This window comes from Staurois parvus, unplaced genomic scaffold (genome assembly GCF_062004578.1).
Source record: "Staurois parvus isolate SC_StPar_1 unplaced genomic scaffold, SC_StPar_1.0 ptg000327l, whole genome shotgun sequence".
In the NCBI taxonomy this organism is placed as follows: domain Eukaryota; kingdom Metazoa; phylum Chordata; class Amphibia; order Anura; family Ranidae; genus Staurois; species Staurois parvus.
The window spans coordinates 5,680,876-5,703,884 of record NW_028318123.1 but is presented as its reverse complement, the minus strand read 5'-3'; the positions used below and the strand labels follow the sequence as shown (position 1 = coordinate 5,703,884).

Below are 23,009 nucleotides of genomic sequence, written 5' to 3'. Positions count from 1 at the left end.
TGCATATATTGTTGACTCTATATAAGTACCTGTAATAAATACATTTGGATCATGTTGCACTTAGTAATTCTGCTCAAGAGTGTCTCCTGTGGACTTTTAATTATTTATATGTTATTGATTGCTACATCAGGCTCATACTTAAAAATGCATAACATTAAACTAAAAAGGTAACTTTCCCAGATACTCCAATCCATTGGTCATTGGTTATTCTATTTCTGATTCTTGGGGTAAAAGTAAAAACTGTTGTGTGGGTTTTAGTGCATTTTACCAAAGGCACAAACTATTTTGACTTTTTTGGCTGCATGTAGTGCACAACTTCAGTTTATGTGTAGTCCACATGTATCTTGTGTTTAAACAGTGCGACAGTGTGTTATTTACGCAAAACATATTTTATAGTGTATAATTTATTATGCTGTTCCACAGAGACCTAAGAAACCACCACCTCCATCAGCTCCTGTAAACAAGGCAGGAACAGGTAGGTATACATCTATGTAATGCTATAATTAAGATGATCATCTCTGTTACAAGCAACTAAAATGGATATAAAAAGTCTACACACCCCTGTTAAAATGTCAGGTTTCTGTGCTGTAAAAAACTAAGACAAAGATAAATCATTTCAGAAATTTTTCCACTTTTAATGCGACCTATAAACTGTACAATGCAATTAAAAAACAAACTGAAATCTTTTAGAGGTGGGGAGTAAACATAAAAAAACTAAAATAATGTGGTTGCATAAGTATGCACACCCTCTTATAACTGGGGATGTAGCTGTGTTCAGATTTAAGCAATCACATCCAAAATCATGTTGACTAGGAGTCAGTACACACCTCCCATCATTTAAAGTGCCTCTGATTAACCCCCAAAAAAGTTCAGTCAGGTCTTTCCTGACTGTAGTCGCATCCTACAGCAAAAGCCATGGTCTGCAGAGAGCTTCCAAAGCATCAGAGCGATCTCATTCTTAAAACGTATCAGTCAGGAGAAGGATACAAAAGAATTTCCAAGGCATTAGATATACCATGGAACACAGTGAAGACAGTCATCATCAAGTGGAGAAAATATGGCGCGGTGACATTACCTGAAACTGGACATCCCTCCAAAATTGAAGAAAAGACGAGAAGAAAACCAGTCGTGGAGGCTGCCAAGAGGCTTACAGCAACATTAAAGGAGCTGCAGGAATATCTGGGAAGTACTGGCTGTGTGGTACATGTGACAACAATCTCCTATATTCTTCATATGTCTGGGCTATGGGGTAGAGTGGCAAGACGGAAGCCTTTTCTTACAAAGAAAAACATCCAAGCCCGGCTAAATTTTGCAAAAACACAAGTCTCCCAAAAGCATGTGCAAAAATGTGTTATGGTCTGATGAAACCCCTGTGAACTTTTTGGCCATAATTCCAAAAGGTATGCTTGGCACAAAAACAATACTGCACATCACCAAAAGAACACCATACCCACAGTGAAGCTGGTGGCAGCATCATGCTATTGGGCTGTTTTTCTTCAGCTGGAACTGGGACCTTTTTCAAGGTAGAGGAATTTATGAACAGTTCCAAATACCAGTCAATATTGGCACAAAACCTTCAAGCTTCTGCTAGAAAGCTGAACATGAAGAAGAACTTCATCTTTCAGCATGACAATGACTCAAAGCATACATCCAAATCAACAAAGGAATGGCTTCACCAGAAGAAGATTAAAGTTTTGGAATGGCCCAACCAGAGCCCAGACCTGAATCTGATGGAAAATCTGTGGGGTGATCTGAAGAGGGCTGTGCACAGGAGATGCCCTCGCAATCTGACAGATTTGCAGTGTTTTTGCAAGGTTGAGTGGGCAAATATTGCCAAGTCAAGATGTGCCATGCTGAGTGCTGTAATAAAATCAAAAGGTGCTTCAACAAAGTATTAGTTTAAGGGTGTGCACACTTATGCAACCATATTATTTTAGTTGTTTATTTTTACTTCCTTCCACCTAAAAGATGTCAGTTTGTTGTTCAACTGAGTTGTACAGTTTATACGTCACATTAAAGGTGGAAAAAGTTCTGAAATGATTTATGAAATCTGTCTAATTTTTTTACATCACAGGAACCTGACATTTTAACAGGGGAGTGTAGACTGTATATCCATTGTAGATTTAATTGTGGGACCTATCACCTTGACCACAGCTAAAACTAGGAATAATGCATAATATCACAGTACAGTGACTAGTCACAGGGGTTGATTTACTAAAACCAGAGGGTGCTAAATCTGGTGTAGCTGTGCATAGAAACCAATCAGCTTCCTGGTTCCAGTCAAAGCTTAATTGAACAGGCTGAAGTTAGAAGCTGATTGGTTTCTATGCAGAGCTGCACCAGATTTTGCACTCTAGTTTTAGTAAATCAGCCCCACAGAATGCAAAATGCATACATTACTCCTAACTAGTAATGACAAACAACCTAAAAAGCAAAACAAAAATGAATTAATTTACTGAACATTAGCACATGTATTAATCATATTTATCCTTATCTTCAAAACAAAGAATTGTTTTCCCAATTCACGTATTACATTATTCAGTTCCCACATGAGATGGCTTGCTAAATTTTCTTGCATTCATGCAGTAAACCAAGTAAGTTTAAAGAGGCTTCACGGCCCATTCAGGGACAAATTGCAGTCTCTTGAAAGATCGACCACCGACTAATTTATACTGACCTTCCCAGCACTTTTCTGCTGCTCTCTCTGAGTTAGAGATTCCAACCTTGTGTAAACTTTGTGTTACAGCTTACAGCCTCCTCCTTCTTATGCAACAATGTTCAGACCTTGTGATTGGCTTATCAAGCACAGGCAATGCATCCTCCAAAGAGGCTTTATTCTGCCCCACACTATCTGATATTTTTAGAGGGCCTCAACGAAGCAGCAGAAGAACAGGGGAGCAGTGAAGGTGAAATAAGTGGGTTAAGAAGTTAGCTTTCAAGACACACTATCACTTTCCTCTAAATGGGCAATGTAACAGGTTCTCTTTAAGCAGAACAATTTCTTTATTCATAAGGCTTGTGCAGTGGTATTTGAATGCTGGTTCATCAGCATATAGAACTATGGTGCTCCAAAATCTATGCAGATGCATGCTTGTTTTGAAGTCTGTGTCTCACTGTTTTGAGATTTAATATTAACATCCCCTTAAACAATTAATTAAGTAAAATGAGTTAAAAACATCTAGAGAAGCTGGCTTACTAGTCATGAGTGATGTAATGAGATAATTATAATGCACGTCTATTTTTACTTTGCCTTTATGTCATAATGGAGTTACATGCAGGAAAAGAACAGATCATTATATACTTAGCAAACTAGGATTATATCACATTCCTGTAGAAAACCCTTCTTCTGCGGAGTGTTTCTTTACATATGTCACAACAGCCTCCTTCTGCCCAGTTGGGGTCAGATCTATAAGCGTTGACTTTGCATATATGAATTTAAAGTAGGCTGAATATCCAGCTAAATAAGATAATCTCACTTCAGCCAAGGTGTCCTGACTAAGCCCCTTCTATTACATTGTCTTGCTTGTTTCCCTGGGGTCTGTGTGTTTTGCTTCTATAATCCCTCAGTTATTATTCATTCCTCCTACTTCTGCAAGAAAGCATATTTATCTGGATTTGTCTTTGATTGCAGTAGGCCCATCGGATAGGAAACAGGAAATCAGAAAGATCCCTCCAGAAAGGCCTGAAACTCTGCCACATAGGCCTGAAGAAAAAGGTGAGTTCTGATTGACATTTTAGAATGGCTTAATATCGAAGACTGAATCCAAATGTATGTGATTTGTGTAAGGGGATATCATATACCTATGTTAAAATTACTCGTGTAAAACCATATTGTGCCATTGCATTCCACCCCACCCTCTGCAAATTACAAGGGACCGTATATATTCTCAAGCTTGCCATAAACAGCAGGGCAGGGGGTCTCCCCGCAAATTACAGGTGAGAAGAAGTGCCCTCTGTCTGTAGCTGTACCACTAACACCTGCTGCTGTTTCTTTGTGATATATCTGCAGTTTAATACCTACAAAAAGAGGGAAGAGCTGGCCATGTGAAGAAATTAAACAGTATTCATTAACATAAGCGAGAGCTTCTGACATTTGAAGCACAGATTATAACCTTCAAGAGGTTATAGTCAGCATGATCTGTTTAACAGAGTGTTGTCCAAAGACATGGACTTGGTTCTGATATCATCTGGTCAGATGTCAGTATTTAAACACACTCTCCATAAAGAACAGGATTCCGATGCAGTTTCATAAAAGCTACATGTCTTTTGGAGAAATAAATTACTAATGAGCTACCTTGCAGTGGATATGTACAGTATCTCACAGAAGTGAGTACACCCCTCACATTTTTGTAAATATTTTATTCTATCTTTTCATGTGACAACACTGAAGAAATGTCACTTTGCTAGAATGTAAAGTAGTGAGTGTACAGCTTGTATAACAGTGTAAATTTGCTGTCCCCTCAAAATAACACACAGCCATTAATGTCTAAACCGCTGGTAACAAAAGTGAGTACACCCCTAAGTGAAAATGTCCAAATTGGGCCCAATTAGCTATTTTCCCTCCCCGATGTCATGTGACTCGTTTGTGTTACAAGGTCTCAGGTGTGAATGGGGAGCAGGTGTGTTAAATTTGGTGTTATCGCTCTCACTCTCTCATACTGGTCAGTGGAAGTTCAACATGGCTCCTCGTGGCAAAGAATTCTCTGAGGATCTGAAAAAAATAATTGCTGCTCTACATAAAGATGACCTAGGCTATAAGAAGATTGCCAAGACTCTGAAACTGAGCTGCAGCACGGTAGCCAAGACCATACAGCAGCTTAACAGGACAGGTTCCACTCAGAACAGGCCTCGCCATGGTTGACTAAAGAAGTTAAGTGCACGTGCTCAGCATCATATCCAGAGGTTTTCTTTGGGAAATAGACGTATAAGTGCTGCCAGCATTGTTGCAGAGGTTGAAGGGGTGGGGGGTCAGCCTGTCAGTGCTCAGACCATACGCAGCACACTGCATCAAATTGGTCTGCATGGCTGTTGTCCTAGAAGGAAGCCTCTTGTAAAGATGATGCACAAGAAAGCCCGCAAACAGTTTGCTGAAGGCAAGCAGACTAAGGATATGGATTATTGGAACCATGCCCTGTGGTCTGATGAGACCAAGATAAACCTATTTGGTTCAAATGGAGTCAAGCGTGTATGGCGGCAACCAGGTGAGGAGTACAAAGACAAGTGTGTCTTGCTACAGTCAAGCATGGTGGTGGGAGTGTCATGGTCTGGGACTACATGAGTGCTGCCGGCACTGGGGAGCTACAGTTCATTGAGGGAACCATGAATGCGAACATGTACTATGACATACTGAAGCAGAGCATGATCCCCTCCCTTTGGAGACTGGGCCACAGGGCAGTATTCCAACATGATAGCGACCCCAAATACACCTCCGAGATGACCACTGCCTTCCTAAAGAAGCTGAGGGTAAAGGTGATGGACTGGCCAAGCATGTCTCCAGACCTAAACCCTATTGAGCATCTGTGGGGAATCCTTAAACGAAAGGTGGAGGATCGCAAGGTCTCTAACATCCACCAGCTCCGTGATGTCGCCATGGAGGAGTGGAAGAGGACTCTAGTGGCAACCTGTGAAGGTCTGGTGAACTCCATGCCCAAGAGGATTACGGCAGTGCTGGAAAATAATGGTGGCCACACAAAATATTGACACTTTGGGCCCAATTTAGACATTTTCACTTAGGGGTGTACTCACTTTTGTTGCCAGCGGTTTAGACATTAATGGCTGTGTGTTGAGTTATTTTGAGGGGACAGCAAATTTACACTGTTATACAAGCTGTACACTCACTACTTTACATTGTAGCAAAGTGTCATTTCTTCAGTGTTGTCACATGAAAAGATATAATAAAATATTTACAAAAATGGCAGGGGTGTTCTCACTTTCGTGAGATACTGTATATAGAAGAATTCAAGACATTTAGGAGCTGTATGTGTCCATTCCTCCTCAGCAAGTCAAAGTTATTAATCATGTGACTGGGTTAGACACTGTGGGACTAACAATGATCTTAAAACAGCAAATAATTATGGCTGTCTGGTTTTGGAGATATGCTGTTTTGCATTTGTAGCGCTCCCATCTTTAGAACCTGGGACAAAATTTTATTTTAAATTACATGTAGAGATCCAGACAGTTCTGCCGAAAGCATAGAAATGTTCATGTTTAGTCTGGTGTGCAGTTAGACTAATGACTTTTTATGTCTGATTGCCATAAGTTTCACCACTCTCATTCCCACATTATCATATAAAGCCCTACTGTGACAAAATTTTTATCAACTATATCTAGGTTACTTTGTGCAGTGCTTGAAAACCGCTTGCAGGTTTTCAGACTGTATGAAGATACCTACTTCCACCCCAAAGAACAGAATAGAGATTAAATAGATCTGCAAAACTATGCATGCAAGTCTATGGAAATGCAGAAGCAGCTTGTACTAGGTCAGCTGCAGGTCAAATGGAAGTGCAGTGAATTTTGAAAGACATCAGAAGCATCTCAGACTGATGTAAAAAAACATGGTAGGCCGAGTAAGCCTAGGGCAAAGAATACACTATTGGATGCCCAATGAGTGAAAAAAAAGAAGTAAATAAACAGAAGAGAAATCCAAATCAAATCAGTATTTGGTGTGATTGCCCTTTACCTTCATGTATTCCCAGATAGACTTGATGATGTTGAGATCAGGGCTCTTTGGTAGCCAAACCATCACTTTCAGGACTCTTTGTTCTTCTTTATGCTGAAGATAGTTCTTAATGACATTGGCTATATATTTGTGGTCACTGTCCTACAAAATAAATTTGGGGCCACTCACATGCCTCCCTGATGGTATGGGATGATGAATAAGTGTTTGCTTGTATTTCCCAACTTTGAGGACAACATTGATCCTGACCAAATATCCAAGTCCATTTGCAGAAATGAAGCTCCAGACTTACCAGGGCAATCCACCATGCTTCATTGTTGCCTGCAGACACAAACTGCCTCCTGCTACAGCCAAATATTTCAGATTTGGACTCATCAGCCCAGAGCACCTGCTGTCACTTTTCTGAACCCCAGTTCCTATGTTTTCGTGCATAGTTGAGGTACTTGGCCTTGTTTCTACATTGGAGGTCTGGCTTTTTGATGAAGACCACTTCTGGCTAGACTTCTCTGGACAGTAGATGGGTGTACCCGGGTCCCACTGGTTTTTGGCCATTTCTGTGCTGACAGTGAGAGCTCCACTACCTTGCAGTCCGCCAGGAAAGGACAGCCTGCAAGCGGTGACAGAAACTGGCTCAGTGAGAGGCCTAAATGCAATTTAGTCAGAGCTACAGGATACAAGAACAGTGTGAGTACCTTCTCAACCCTGGGGCCTATAGAAGAGATGGCTGCAAGACTGTGCCACTCCGGCTGGAGTAGTAAGTTCAGGATGTACCTTTTTGTACATGATCAGGCAGTTTGTCCTCAGAGTTAGACATGTTGTGCATCCCATATACCTCTAAACCCTATCCACATTGTTTATCCCCTAAACAAAACAACAAAAACAAGCTTATGGACTGGTTACTGACTCTGAGTGGAAGTCTGAGAATGCGTGTTGCCTGGCTGTGCAGGATACTGGGGGACCCAATACTCAGCGGCTCCTTCGGGGGTGAGCAGTACATTTGTGTATGTAGGTACAAATTGAAGAGCCTAAGATCTGTAAAATCTTCAGAATTGGAGAAGGAAATATTACCGACACAGGAAGTGTGGGAAAAAATGTGAGGGAGGACACTACAGCAATAAAAACATTTTTGTAGTGTGGGAAATTATCTCTTTTAGGTTTTCATTGTTGTCTGTGTCTGGGAGATTTTTTTTCTCAGAGTCCACCATCACTGGGAGAGAAATTTCATCAGGGAGAACAAAAACCTGTCAAAGGTTCTAAGTGCAATAACGTTATCTCTAATACTCAGCCCCCATGCACACCTAAGCACTTTGTAATGTGTTTTCCGAGACCTGACTATGCCTGACTAGGCTTAACATGCAGAGTTTCATTGTTTGTCATTTTACTTGGTCACATTTCAATGCTTAGTCACTTGTATGTTATATGAGATGCACTCAAAGTGGTACATGAGCTACAATGTATTTTTTTAAGCATAATCAGGCATTTTTGGACATATAGACTTGACTATGTGACTCTTGACATTTGCAGTTTTGTGTTTTTTTGTGCCTGAAGACCTCTCCTGCTCCTCTAGATCTGCTGTGTTCACCTTGCCCAACCCAGAACATCCGCATGAAAAAACATTTTTGAAACGCTTGTAAAACGCTTAAAAAGAAAAAAAAAAGAAGCTTCAAAATCACCATAAACACACTCTGCTCAGGCTTAAAAGAAATGTTTGGCTGGAGTTCTGCTTCAAAACATGTTTTTTAATGGTTAATTGCATGTATTTATTTGACTGGGTTCATTACTGATTCTGATATTACTGATAATGCAGATGTGGAAAGCCTTGTGTATCAGGGCCTGAGATAACAGTTCACGTCTAGTCCCACAAGATAGTCTTGGATACAGATCTCATTCATCAGGTGGAACCTTGATGGATGACAACACATATGTAACTGTATTAGCATTCTTACTTGTTACACTGTGTCCTAAAACACGATGCACATTGACATTTCCCTCTTATAGCAGCTCCACTTAGTATTCACAAATCATTTTATTCAGTAACAAGCTATAGTCAATACTTTTGGTTAACTATATAGACAAATTAATCAGTTTGCACATATCTCATGGTACTATTGTTCTATCCATTGTTTTTTATCACTTTTCTGCAGCTTTATACTATGCTTTTAGATGCTTCCAGGGTTAAATTAAAATATATGATTTTCTTTTGCAGAGAGGCCAGAGAGAGATCACAAAGTAGATGCCTCCCTAAAGCACTCAGTGCCTGCTATACCTCCAAAGAAGCCTCGTCCTCCAAAAACCACCTCTTCAGCGAAATCAGGCACACTGCCACCAAGAAGACCAGAGAGACCAGCAGGACCTGTAACGCACACAAGGTAAGGATATAATAGAATAATATAATAGAAGGACCCCTCTTTTACCTGTTTGATATATCTGACCACTGCAGAGTCAGAAAGCCAGTGTCAGCAGATGCCTGTATACACAATATTTATACCATCTTGAAACTCCACTCTTCTATGTCCAGGCTCCAGATTCAATCGTGGTTTAGAAATAGACACAACCTTATTATGTATTGCATTATATAATACAATGAAGGTTCTTATCCCTAATGCTGACAAAGCACTGTGGGAAGTGCTAGAAGGAGGGGGGGGGGGGGGTTGACCTAATTGCTGACTTTTGGAACAGTCCATATTTACATATGGAATTGCAAGGTGCACAGGGTAATGTGGAGAAGAGATTTAAGATTCGAGAGGTATGTGGGAGAAACTGGTAGCATCATATTTCCAATTCTGCAGGATCATGAAACTTGCCAGTGTATCCAGATTGCGTGGCAAATAGTGTATTTACTCATTCACCTTCTGTAGAAAATATATAAAGAAAATCATTTTTTAATTGTCTTTATTTTTATGCTGCTTTTCCACACATCTGCCACACTCCACACACAAGGGAACACTCTGTTACTTCCTGGTTCAGCATTACGACTTCATGGGTCATCTCCCTGCTCTCGATAATACTGAGTTGTTATGTTAGAGCCCAATGAAATTGGGGTTTCTCACCTAGCTGTGCTTGGAGGTATCTGATGCACAAGACGGTCTGAACACAATTACAAATCCTTTCTCAGGCAAAACAGGTCACATATATGTATTTTAACTGTATGTTTAGCTGTTTGCTTGTAGTCCAGCCTTTAATCAGATTCAACCAATGGAAAGGAGAGGAAGGAACATTCAGGCAAAAATAAGATATGTAGGAAAGGGCGTCCTTTAAATCCTTAAGTGGTATTAAACCCAAAAGCAAACATTTATTATATTTCAGCTTGCCAATTTTTAGATTCGATGGCTGTATTCATATTCTTTTTAGGTTTTCTTTTCTTTATTTTTCACCTGGTGATCTGGCCAGTATATCTGTTGTTTTTCAACAGAACAAGCTCTCCTGCAAATGTTTCAGTTAACCACTTCTGGACTGTCCACCGCTGCTTTATTGCGGCAGGGTGGCCCCAGTGTGCCGGATCATGTACATGTGTGTTTTACGGCAATTCCGGGTAGAGGGCGCGTGCGCCCCTCTCCCAAACTTTGCTGCCATTCACTATGGCACAAGTTGGTCAGCAGGTCCCGGCCAATGATTTATGGCCAGTACCTGCTGATCAGCTTAGCAAATGACAGTACAGAACCCTGTTGAAAGAGCAAAAGTTCCGCTCCAGGCAAGTGCCTAATCTGTATAACCCCTCCACAGACACGCAGGTGCTGGCCCGATCCGTGATCACAGATTCAATGGAAAAACAGAATGGTTGGCCACACAAACAGCAATGTGGTGGATGAAATCCTTTATTGGAATCCTTTACATGCAATATGATAAGAAGATGACAGCTCCAAGACAGGACAGAGGAGCAGTAGATGCGTTTCACAGGAACACGTACTTAGTCATTACTCACATACATGTACGTTATACGGCAATTCCAGGTAGAGGGCGCGTGCGCCCTTTCCTGAACTTTGCTGTCATTCACTACGGCACAAGTTGGTCAGCAGGTCCTGGCCAATGATTTATGGCCAGGACCTGCTGATCAGCTTAGCAAATGACAGTACAGAGCCCTGTGTTGACAAAAAACACAGGGATCTATACAGACAGTAGTGATGTCTCTGTTTATTCTCCACACTGCAAAGCAGGGAGTTAAAATAGTCCCATCGCTTAGTAAAAGCAACACATATTACACACCTTACACCTTGTTAGCCTTTTGATTGTTCTTAGATGTTAACACCTTCCCAGCAAGTGTCATTAGTACAGTGACAGTGTATAATGTCAGCACTAATCACTGTATTATTGAAGATGTCAGTGTCAGTTAGTGAGTTCCCACTCCGCCGTACTACCTCAGTCCCACTATAAATTGCTGATCACCGCCATTACTTGGAAAAAAAATAAATAAATACAAATTCCAGTATATACAGCATCATTTCTAGATGCTATAACGTTCTACAATTATTGCGATTTTTCTGGGCCCTCGACAGTCTTCTCTCAGTTTCTGTGATAACTGCAAACTTGAATGTCGTAAAGGTGACTCCTTTGGTAGTTATGTAATCTGAGTATGATGTACTAGCGGCGGAGTTATATTTATCTTTTGTGCTTGCTGAGCTTGGGACAGTGAAAAAGCTGTGTTGTAGAATGTCAGTAATTCACAGCAGAAATTAAGTGCTCCTAGTTACTCTGGTCATAAACTAACCGTAAAAGTCTGTGCTCTTCAGACTTTCATACAAACGATCATTCATATTTAAGGTTGTTCCTGTAATAGTAACAGTCTATTCTAAATGCACATGTAATGGTACCAAAGTGTATACTGCATTGTGTGCAACTGTTGAGGTATCTTAAAGTGGTATTAAATCCAAAACCACTTATGTAATATATTGCAGCTTACCAATCATTAGATGTGGTGGCTACATTAATTTCGGGTTTTTTTTGGCTTTTCCCCTCTGTTTTCACCTGGTGACCTGGCCAGTAACACACCTCCTGTATTACAGTGCCCCCACTCTGGATGGAAGAGCACAAGGGGACACCTTTGGACAGCAGTATTGTTAGTGTGGGGGGAGGGGAATGTTAGATGTACTAGTGGATTTAAATATACTAACAAATTGAAGCCATACTCCAGCTTGTCACTTTATAGGCAGTTATAGCAAACCGTTTTTTTTCCTTTTAGGATAAAGTTGATCATTGTAAGCACCCCTGCTGGTGCTAAATGTTTTTTTCTCAACCATGTAACTGATACATTCTGGTGGAGAGCTTGTGCTTTTGAAAAACAACATACTTACTGGCCAGATCACCAGATGAAAATAGAAAGAAAGCCTAAAAAGAAAACAAATGCAGCCACGTCTAAGAATTGGCAACAAAATGTTTGCATTGGGGTTAATACCACTTCAGCTTGATCAAAAGATATGTAAAAAGATTGCCACACTTAAAAACAACTGTAATTTCAGCTTTAAAGAAAAACCATGGTATTCCATTAAAAAAAAAAAACGCGCACACACACTCAGCACGTAATTATAAGTGCATCTGTACTTAGTTTTCTTTTAGTCCCCCTACAAAATCCCTCAAGTACTTGCTTATCCTGCCAGTGAAGTCCACTTAATGCAGCTTCCTGCTGTGTGGAGTGGCAACAATGCTTCACTGTTCTTGAATTCAGAGAAATGTTGTTACCCTCCTGTAGGCTGTACCTGTGTACAATACAATGGTATTACAACATTTCTAAGGGTGCATGGGTATAAGCATTGTCACTGCTGATTCACAAGCCCTTGGTTACCTGTCACCTGCCCAGTGCTATCACATGTAGGCTTGTTAGTGCCCCTGCGATAGCAATAAACTAAAAGAAAAAAAAGTGTAAGAAATATTTAAAATAAAAATGAACTCACCCCCTGTACACACCCCATTGAAACATGCAGCATAGAGCGAGCACATGTATCTAAACATGAATTGCACTAGATATATGAGGTATCATCACAAACGTCAGAGTGAGAGCAATAATACTAGGGCAAAAATTCTTGATTAACTCCAAATTGATAACCCATAAAAGCTTTTAAAGTGGTAGTAAACTACAAACTTTTTTTTTTTATTTGCCCCCTGCAGGTGTATACTAAAATGTTCTAGTATGCACTATATACTGGCACAGTATGACAGACTTACCTTTCAAACTGAGCCCTCCAGTGCTGATTTGTCCCCGCACCCGGTGCTTTCCTCTTTGTCCTGTCTTCCTTTTAGGGTTTGCACTTGCTAGGAGTTTAAATGGCCGGACTGCTCTGACATCATTCCTGCACATGCATATTGGAGTCACTGGAAAGAAGAATGAAGCAACCGAATGCATGTGCATCTGCTCTGGACTGTGGACTCCACAATATTAGTATCCCCATATGAGTGAGAGAGAAATGCAGGCCTTGCTGCCCCCAACGGACCAGGGAAATCCAAAGAGAACTGTATATAGGAAACAAAGAGAGGGCACACAGGCCTAGTGCATTACCTCAAAAAAATAGGATTTATTAATATATAGTAAAATACTCAAAAAGAAATGTAAAATCAGATTAAAATGGGAAGCATCTCCCTCCCTGGTCGATTTGGACCAAGTAGGATTTATCCCTGGTAGAGAAGCAAGGGACAACACTATCAAGGCCCTTAATCTCCACCACTAGCTTCGCAGGTCTAACACTCCGGGTTTTTTCCTCTCCTTGGATGCAGAAAAGGCCTTTGACAGGATTGCCTGGGATTACTTGAACGCGTCTTTAGTGGCACTGGGTCTGGGTGAGAAGATGCTTAACTTTATAATGGCCCTCTACTCTGCCCCTACTGCCCGGGTCCGGGTGAACGGCCATCTGTCAAACTCCTTTCATCTACGGAACGGTACACGTCAGGGATGCCCCCTCTCCCCGCTTTTGTTTGTCCTATCCCTTGAGCCCCTGTTGCGGAAAATTCGTTTAAACCCTGATGTTAAAGGAATCACGGTGGCAGACAAGGAATATAAGCTTGCAGCTTATGCGGATGATATTCTCTTGTTCCTGGCGGACCCTCACATCACCCTCCCGAACCTACTGAAAGACTTTGCCCTTTTCAGATATTTGTCGAATTTTAAAATTAATTTTTCCAATCTGCCGCCCTTAACATTACCTTGTCTGCTGAGCTAGTCTCTGCTTGTGAGGCCCAATTCCCATTTCACTGGGAAAGGGATTCCCTAACTTATCTCGGTATCCAGCTCACCAGTAACCTTGATGACCTTTATGTGAAAAACTTTCTTACCGCTCTTCGCTCTATGCAAGAAGACCTCAATAAATGGCACCATCCCTGTTTCTCGTGGTTTGGAAGGGCAGCGATCATTAAAATGAATGTACTTCCCCGTCTCCTGTATCTCTTCCAAACATTACCAATTCACTTACCTCTTGCTTTCTTTGCTTCTTGCAAAAGACTGTGTTCACTGTTCCTTTGGAGCCACAAACGTCCGCGTATTGCCTACTTCCAATTAACCCTCTCTAAACTTAAAGGGGGTATAGGATTTCCTGATCTTTACCGCTACTATTGGGTTTGTCATCTTTCCCGGATAGTTGATTGGCACGTTCACACTGCCTCTAAAGACTGGATATCTATAGAGAATGCTTGCTCGCCCTTCCCCCTGGCATCGATTCCTTGGCTTTCGCCGAAACACACGCCACAAGCTCTTCTCACCCATCCTTTGGTGGGACCTACGTTAAAAATTTTCCATTCGGCTTGTAGATCTGCAGCCATTTCTGACACACCCAACCCCCTGACCCCCATACGCCTCAACCCTGACTTCCCCCCTGGAATGCATAAAGACTTTTTAATGAAACTCTGGCCACACAAGCAGATCTTAGTGAAACATTTTCTCCACAAGGGCAAGGTGAAAACACTCCGAGAATTGCAGGAAAGCCTGGGTATTCGCGAATTCCCTTTCTGGGTATATTTCCAGATCAGACATTATCTGCTCTCTCATAAACCCCCTCATAACTGGCATCGCTCTCTTACCCCATTTGAATCTGCATGCGCGAAGGCTGAACCGCGGAAACATCTGATCTTGGAGATCTACCCACTTCTAGTGGAGAGCCGGTCTTATGACTCCCTCCCCGCATGTCGGGCTTGGAAGAGAGATCTTAATGCTGAGCTGTCGGACTCAGACTGGGACCTGGTCTTCCAATACTCTCATAAATGTTCCCTCAATGTCTCGACACAAGAAAACAGCTACAAATTGGCCTCTAGATGGTACCGAACTCCCTCAAGAATTCATCATTTTAACCCCGCCTTCCCCAACAGCTGCTGGAGATGCGGGACCCCAGACAGGTCCTTTCTTCACATATGGTGGTCTTGCCCGATTCTTCAACCATTTTGGCAGGAGGTCCATAGGTTAGTAGTGTCTTTAACTACCTTACCCTTAGCTCTCTCTCCTGCTCAATTCCTCCTCCATCACTCTTCCCTTCCCAGGGCTCAGTACTTTAAATCATTAGCCATGCACATAATCAACGCAGCCAGACTCTGTATTCCGGTTCTGTGGGGCTCCACACGCTCTCCCTCTATACGTGAATGGCTCACCCGAGTGGGTAAAACGGCGGACATGGAAGAACTGGTTGCGACTGCCCTCGACACTCCTACGAAATTCTCTCATGTATGGGCTTGCTGGACCCATTTTCTGACTACCCCGGAGTATCGATCCCTCATGGACCAATCTGTCTAAACCTAATTTGGACTTCCTGATAGTGATATTTAGTGGTATTTGACCTGAGGGTGCCATCATACTCCCCCCTGTGTTACACACGCATTCTTTTGACGCCGATGATAGCTTAGGTTCCACCCACTCCCGCTACTGTTTGTATTGAGGATAAGATATTTTTGACGGTTGTCACCTCTCTTATTTTACCCTCCCCATTTGCTTCTCCTCCCCCCCCTTTTTTTTTTTTTTTCTTCTCTCTCTCCTCCTCTTCCTCTTTCTTTCCCTTTTTTCTCGCCTTCTCTTTTCTTTTCTTTTCATATGCTTACACACGTTTCGGACAATTTTTCCAATAGAACACTGAGTATGCTGTCAGCATCACCTCCCGCAATTCGTTAGCGGTTCCCACGACAATTACTCCTACATTCGCACAATTCCACCATCGTATTCTGTAGTATTGACTCTCACCTAGGCATCGTATTTGCTCTTCTCCCCCCTACAGATTTTTACCGCAAGACATTATGGTGGGAGGCCAGACGTCTCTTTATTTTTAGCACTTGACAAGCATACCTAAATATTACAGGCACAACTCTGTCGTGGCCTAGTTCATCCACACTGTTTGGTCTTGCGTTGGACCTCATTTGCCTTTGTATGATATCTGCTTTGCTGTATGTCCTATGTGCACTTCATCTGTACATTTTCGTGTGATAATTTGTATCTTGTTTTCAATAAACTTTGTTTTTTGGAAAATAAAATGGGAAGCATGTCGCAAGGGATGCAAAGTGGTTCAGGAACCCCTGTGGGTGGTCTGGTGGGGGACTGTGAGCCTCTGGATAGCTGGTGTTTGATGCGTTTCAAGGTTGTACCTCTTCCTCAGAGCCAGTATTAGCACATTATGACAGATTTTCCTGTCAAATGGAGCCTTCAAATGCTGCTCTGTCATCGCTCCTGCAGGTCCTGGACCCCTGTCTTCCTTCTGGGTTTGTGCTCTCCGGCCACTTGATGGGCCGGGCTGCAATGACATCACTCCCATGTATGCACGTGGAAGTTGCTTCACGACAGCGTAGAGCAGGTGTCGTAAATGTGTTTTGAGTTGTGCATGTGCGCCTTAGATTACATTTCTGCTGATAGGCTGGGAAAAGCATTTATATCTGAAGAGACCACTAGGGTTTTTTCTGTTATAAAAACACTGCCTGTCAGTGGTTTTTAAAAAATTGTCTTTAACCATTTCAAGTCCGGACACTTTCACCCCCTTCCTATCCAGGCCAGGTTTATGAACGGCAACCCGCTCCTGCACTGCTTCCGTCCGGCCGTTTATGTTCATGGGCTGGACGGGAAGTGGTTAATACCACTTTAAAGTGTTACTAAACCCAGGACCCTGCATTTACTATATCTAGCCTCCCACAGTACACAGAACATGGAAATGCAATTATTTTAGAAATATAAACTGATAAATACCTTTTCTCAGCAGCAATTAGAGCAGTCTTGTGACTTCTATCAGTGTCCAGCAGAGCACTGGTTAAAGCATGTAGGAAGATGCAGAGCCCCTGACCTCAGTCTGGACAGTGTTGATTGGCCCTGTGCTGATCACATGCACTCTCCCAAGAAAAAAAAACTCTCTGCACATGCTCAGTTTGGTGTGTATTGCTAGAGTGTCTCCACACAATATGGAGATAAGAAGGGGACACTAGAAGAAGTGGAGGATCATAGAAGTCAGGTTCAATCAGCCTTTTTACACAATACAGAGGATTAACCCCTTAGGTTCCACAGTGAATATATCAAGTATGCTTTACTGCATATACAGACTGATTTTACTGTTGTGGGTTTAGTAACACTTTAAGCTTAGTCTCTTCACATGGGTCATAAAACAGTGTATCAAATGAGATCCAGCTAGACTTGCATTTTTATGTTTAGATAGATGCGCTGTTTTTATCTCAACCACATGCAGAGACTGACATCACAAAAGCAGCTATAATAGAACAGCATTGCACATATTGGGAGTCTCTTGAATAGTTAAAGTTAGGTTATCACTGTAGACATGATAGTAGCTTAGTAACCAGCTACTAAACTTGTGTGCTAATCAAAGAGTGTGCCATGTATCTGTGAATGTCCATGTCCCAGTCATCCAGCCTCTGGAATTCTGACCAGTATATCAGTGATTTGCAGATTTGCTCTTAATGTGGTTCATCCTTGAAGTTTTTCATCTCCTCACCACATGACTATCCCCAGCAAACAGATATGCTTTCGAATAAATTCAAAAAAAGCCAGTGTAATCAATCACTACTCATCAGTGTTGAACTCCAAAATCTCTAGAAATGTATAACCTTTCCAGCAAATTCATCCCATTCATTGTATGCCAGATGCAGGAGCAAACCACCATCTGGTTATGTAAAATTAATCCTCTGACTAATGAAGATTTTAGTATTTTTGTTAATACAGTGGGAAACATTTATTTTTTCTAAGAAAAGAGAAAAACTAGTGCTGCACTAACAAGCAAAATAATAATAATATTAAATACAAAAAATTGCAGCGCTTGAGTGTATAATACAGGGAATTAACATGAATAGCAGATTTAAACATTCATATTTCGACATGCACCAGATCCCACACTCTTAAATTGTTGTAAACAGTAATCAGATAAGTAATGAAGATCTATCCGACTAGTCAAGGTGCCTATAGTGATGGGGATGTTAAAGTCATCAGTTCTGTGATGTATCCAAACAAATCCGTGACTTCCGTGATAGGGGAATAACTGTATAATGCACTAACCAGATAGCGCAAGTAAATGCGCATTGGAGTATAATGACCTACTCCTGGTCACAGCCAGATGGTCCTCAGCGTGAAGCCCTCAGGAACACCAGTGCACCACTCTTGCCGTCTCCTACCACCAGGGGGAGTGCGCCTCTTTACAGTAACACAAAATCACTTTATATCCTCTATCGCCAGGATTGGTGTGCTTTCATATCAGGAGATCATCTCAGGGGCTCAGCAATAAGACCCAAAAGAAAGAAATCTTGATAGTGTAGTATTTTTATTCAAAGGTAAAAAGTAAGTAATACACTTACATGGTAATGTCCAACAAAAGCTGATGCATAGAATCCAAAAAGATGGCCGACAGTCAGATGCATGAAACAAGTGGATGATCAATGGTATGAGAGGTGTCCTTATCCCTAAGGGATTTCGTGTTACTGTAAAGAGGCGCACTCCCCCTGGTGGTAGGAGACGGCAAGAGTGGTGCACTGGTGTTCCTGAGGGCTTCACGCTGAGGACCATCTGGCTGTGACCAGGAGTAGGTCATTATACTCCAATGCGCATTTACTTGCGCTATCTGGTTAGTGCATTATACAGTTATTCCCCTATCACGGAAGTCACGGATTTGTTTGGATACATCACAGAACTTATGACTTTAACATCCCCATCACTATAGGCACCTTGACTAGTCGGATAGATCTTCATTACTTATCTGATTACTGTTTACAACAATTTAAGAGTGTGGGATCTGGTGCATGTCGAAATATGAATGTTTAAATCTGCTATTCATGTTAATTCCCTGTATTATACACTCAAGCGCTGCAATTTTTTGTATTTGACTTTTGATGAAGGGGGTATACGAGGTTTACCTTTATGCTAGCAGCTTGAATCCTGTCATATCCAGCGCTCGTTCCTCTCTTCATTTAATAATAATATTACATTCAATCCATATAAAGGTGTAAAAAATAGAACATTCTCAGGCAATAAACAAAAATTCATAAATAAAAGAAATGCAGCACTCTTAAAAAAATAATTATAATGATAAACACAGTCCGGTGAGAATAGTGCTCCTTGATTCCCAGTGCAAATGGTAGAAATTCACACTAACCAGAACGCGCATGAGGTGGAACCCAGGACGCCGTTGACACTAAGCCGTCGGTGCCACGAGGAGGCCCGGCGGCCATCTTGACTTCTTAAAGGGTCAGTGTGTTTGTTCATACTTGGCTATGTGATACTCATTATGCACCTGTGTTTTCTGGAATAAAAGTTTTACCTACTACACTATGAGTGCTTCCCTATGTCTCCCATGAGGAGCTTCTTCCATCCTTGCAGCCCTGGTGATCCCTGTGTCAGCTCCTTTGGAGGCTTATCCAGATTGATACTTCTCTGACCTGCTGGACCACTTTCTTACCACATGAGGGCGTAGGATCTCCATCTTTCCCAGCTATTTCCCTGACCAGACCTGAGAGGAGAGGGGATCTTTAGGATATATATATATATATACATGCGTATTACCCATGCCCGTTCTGGTTAGTGTGAATTTCTACCATTTGCACTGAGAATCAAGGAGCACTATTCTCACCGGACTGTGTTTATCATTATAATTATTAATTTTTTAAGAGCGCTGCATTTCTTTTATTTATGTATTTTGGGACTTTTATGTGTTTTCCTTTAATGTTCAGCTGCTTTACATTGTAGACGAGCGCTTACTATATATTTTATTATCCTCTAATAAACAAAAATTAAATACAGTGACAGTGTATATTACACTGTAATGACTGGTGCAGATGAGGTCTACATAAACAGAAAAAAAAAACCCTAGCACGGGGTGTATAGCATACTGGACCGATAATAAACAGTGAATGAAATATATGTAATCGAGTTCATTTAACATAAATATATTTAGCATACATAAAGTGCAACACAGCAGTTCATAAAGTGAATAGCAGAAAAAACCACCATCACCATGCATGCACATTCACCTTACCAATTGACCCACATCACATAGGTCAAAACAGCAAAAAACTCCTTGATGTATCTTGGTCATTGGGAGCTCCACATCACCAAAATCAGCAGGTGTCATATATAAGTAAACAAGAAAGAGGGACTCCTCATAGTGCAGTAAAGTTAATGTTATTGAAACTTAGGAAGCAAAAAGAAATACACTCACAAGAGCAAAGGGCTGTAAACGCCCTCAAACAGCACGGTCATTTTGTAAACAAGAATGGAGGCGATCGTAGCCTTAACCGGAAATGCTGTCACCTTACTTCAGGGATCCCTGCTGAAGTCACGTGATGTGTGGCGCAACGCGGTGACATCATTTCCGGTTATGGCTACGATCGCCGCCTGTCACGATCAGGGGTCAGGCTCGAAGACCAGTTGCTATAGCAGTGGAAAGGCTCATCTGAAACCAGCAGGATAGGTACACAGGCAGGTCACGGTGGCGGAGGAGTGGGATCACCCGAGGTGCAGAGTCTAAGTACCAACCGGTGTTCACCAGAGCTCCTGATGGTGGAGTTGGATTTTGCTGGTGTTAGCACCAGGTCGCGGTCCTCAGGATCACCCCACCAGGAGGTGAGCAAGCGGAGGTCCAGTAGCGTATTAAGCATATAAGGATCAAACAGAAGCATAGTCAGTAAACAAGCCAAGGTCGGTAATGAGCAGTCACAGGTTGGGATCAGGCAGAAGCGTAGTCGAGAACAAGCCAAGGGTCAATAATGAGTGGTATCAAAATATGGATAATAGAGATTACAAGGAGCAAGATACTGGCTGGAGAGCACAATAATCTGGCAAACAGGAAGTGCAGAGTCATGGCTTATATCAGGAAGTTCATGGGAGGAGCAAGTGGTTCAAGGTTCATGACAAACAAGGTCAAGGTAGGATCATCCAAATAATTGTCAAGGGAGCTGTCCAGCATTCCAGGCGGCTCAGCAAGAAGAAACATTGCCACTCACAGCAGAAGGCCGCCCAGGCTCTGACACCGCCATTGTTCTGTCTCTCCAATCTAAGCATTGATAGTGTGATCTCTGTAACTTACAATTGTGATGAGATAGCGATAACTTCAACCTCAGTTGGATACCACAGTCAGTGACTCAATCGAAATTATATCTTGTAGATCTTGTGAAGTTTATTCCGTAAACTGAGAGAATCTTACAACAATGAACATTCGATAGGTCAAAAGATCATAATGTGTCCTGCTTCATGACATGAGGCTAGAGCTGCAATGCAGTTCTGGGAAAGGGGAGGGCTATCTATACAGCATTAACTAAACCAAAGGAAAGGGAGGAGCAGAAACAAAATATAGAAACACTTAAAGGCATATGACAGTCAATATGACAGTCATGTGAAACATGACACTCCCCGTCAAAATCTATGATTTCTATTATAATAAACTTTAGTTCAAGTCCAATATAAATAAATGAAGATTCTTTCCAGGAACATCTGCAAAACAAGAGGGAAGAGAAGAACAAAGGAAAACAATGCAAACATTTAGCATAATACTTGCAGATGTTGGTCTCGAAAGTCCAGGCTGAGACATGGAAATCCATATTCAGAGGGGAAGGCAGCAACATGCACTATTCCTTCTTACCTCCCTTTAAATCAAGTTGATGACTTGTCTTCCTCTTTTGGTAAAAGAAGTACTAGTTCCTTTATAGGCCTGAAGTAAGTGTGTGCAGAACCTTCTTTCATGACTTTAACTTCTACCTTGCGTACCTTTCCATCGCTACTTGGCATAGTCTTTGTAATAAGACCCATGGGCCAGTGGTTACGATGGGAATCTGTCTCCTTCAAAAGAACTACGTCTCCCACTTGTAGATTGGGTTTGCTAGTTTGCCATTTATTACGACTTTGAAGGTTAGAAAGGTACTCCATCTTCCAGCGATTCCAAAACACATTAGCAAAATGTTGAACCTGTCGCCATTGATGCTTGTAAATGTTAGGGTAATCAAGTTCCTCTGTGGGAATAGTGGCTACCCCAGTTTTTTGGGTATGAAGAGTGGCTGGAGTGAGCAAAACTGGGAACTCTGGATCTGAGGACACAGCGACCAATGGCCTTGCATTGATTATAGCAGACACTTTTGCAAGAAGAGTGACTAAGATTTAATGAGTAAATTGATACGTTTTCTGGTCCAGTAACATAGAGTCCAGGATCTTTCTTGCAACTCCAATCATGCGTTCCCAAGAGCCTCCCATGTGAGAGGAATGAGGTGGGTTGAATTCCCATTTACACTTATTGCCATTCAAGAAGTTCACTATCTTTTCTGCTCCTATAAAATTCGTCCCACAGTCAGATCTAAGTAACTTTACAGGTCCTCGTACAGAAACAAATCTTCTGAAAGCATTACTGAAACAAGAAGAGTCCATTGATTCTATCACTTCAATGTGCACTGCACGAGTGCTCAAGCAAGTGAACAGCACAGCCCATCGTTTATTGTTAGCAACTCCGCTACAAGTTCTGCATGAAAAAACAGTCCAGGGGCCAAATATGTCCATGCCAACATTAGTAAAGGGTGGTTCAGTGCTTAATCGGTCAGCTGGCAACTCTGCCATTTGTTGTTGTAGGTGTTTCCCTCTTTTTTTGACACTTAACGCATTTGTGGAGTATGGACGATATACGCTTTTTCATCCCGACAATCCAGAAACCTGCAGATCTTACTGCTCCATCAGTAAAGTGATGACCTTGGTGCTGAACTTGCTCATAGAAATGTCTAACTAACAGAGCAGTAATGTGATGACGTCCTCGAATAATAAGGGGATTTATTTCTTCACTGGACAAATGGGATCTTCCAATGCAACCACCGACTTGCAATAGCTTGTTGTGATCAATTATTGGAATTAATTTGTACAGAGAGCTATCCTTAGGTTGAGTCCTTTTGATACGTTAGCAATCTCTTGTGAGTACACTTC

General features: G+C 41.7%; 1 protein-coding gene across 4 annotated transcripts in view; it reads left to right on the top strand.

The window, feature by feature from the left end:
* SH3KBP1 (SH3 domain containing kinase binding protein 1) overlaps positions 1-23,009 on the top strand; it is a 544,697-nt gene that overhangs the window by 464,047 nt on the left and 57,641 nt on the right. For all 4 annotated transcript variants that reach the window (XM_089683906.1, XM_089683908.1, XM_089683904.1 and 1 more), the window contains 3 exons: positions 424-475; positions 3,632-3,715; positions 8,883-9,045. In XM_089683906.1, the coding sequence (XP_089540032.1) occupies positions 424-475; positions 3,632-3,715; positions 8,883-9,045 (299 nt within the window). The remainder of the gene's footprint in view (positions 1-423; positions 476-3,631; positions 3,716-8,882; positions 9,046-23,009) is intronic.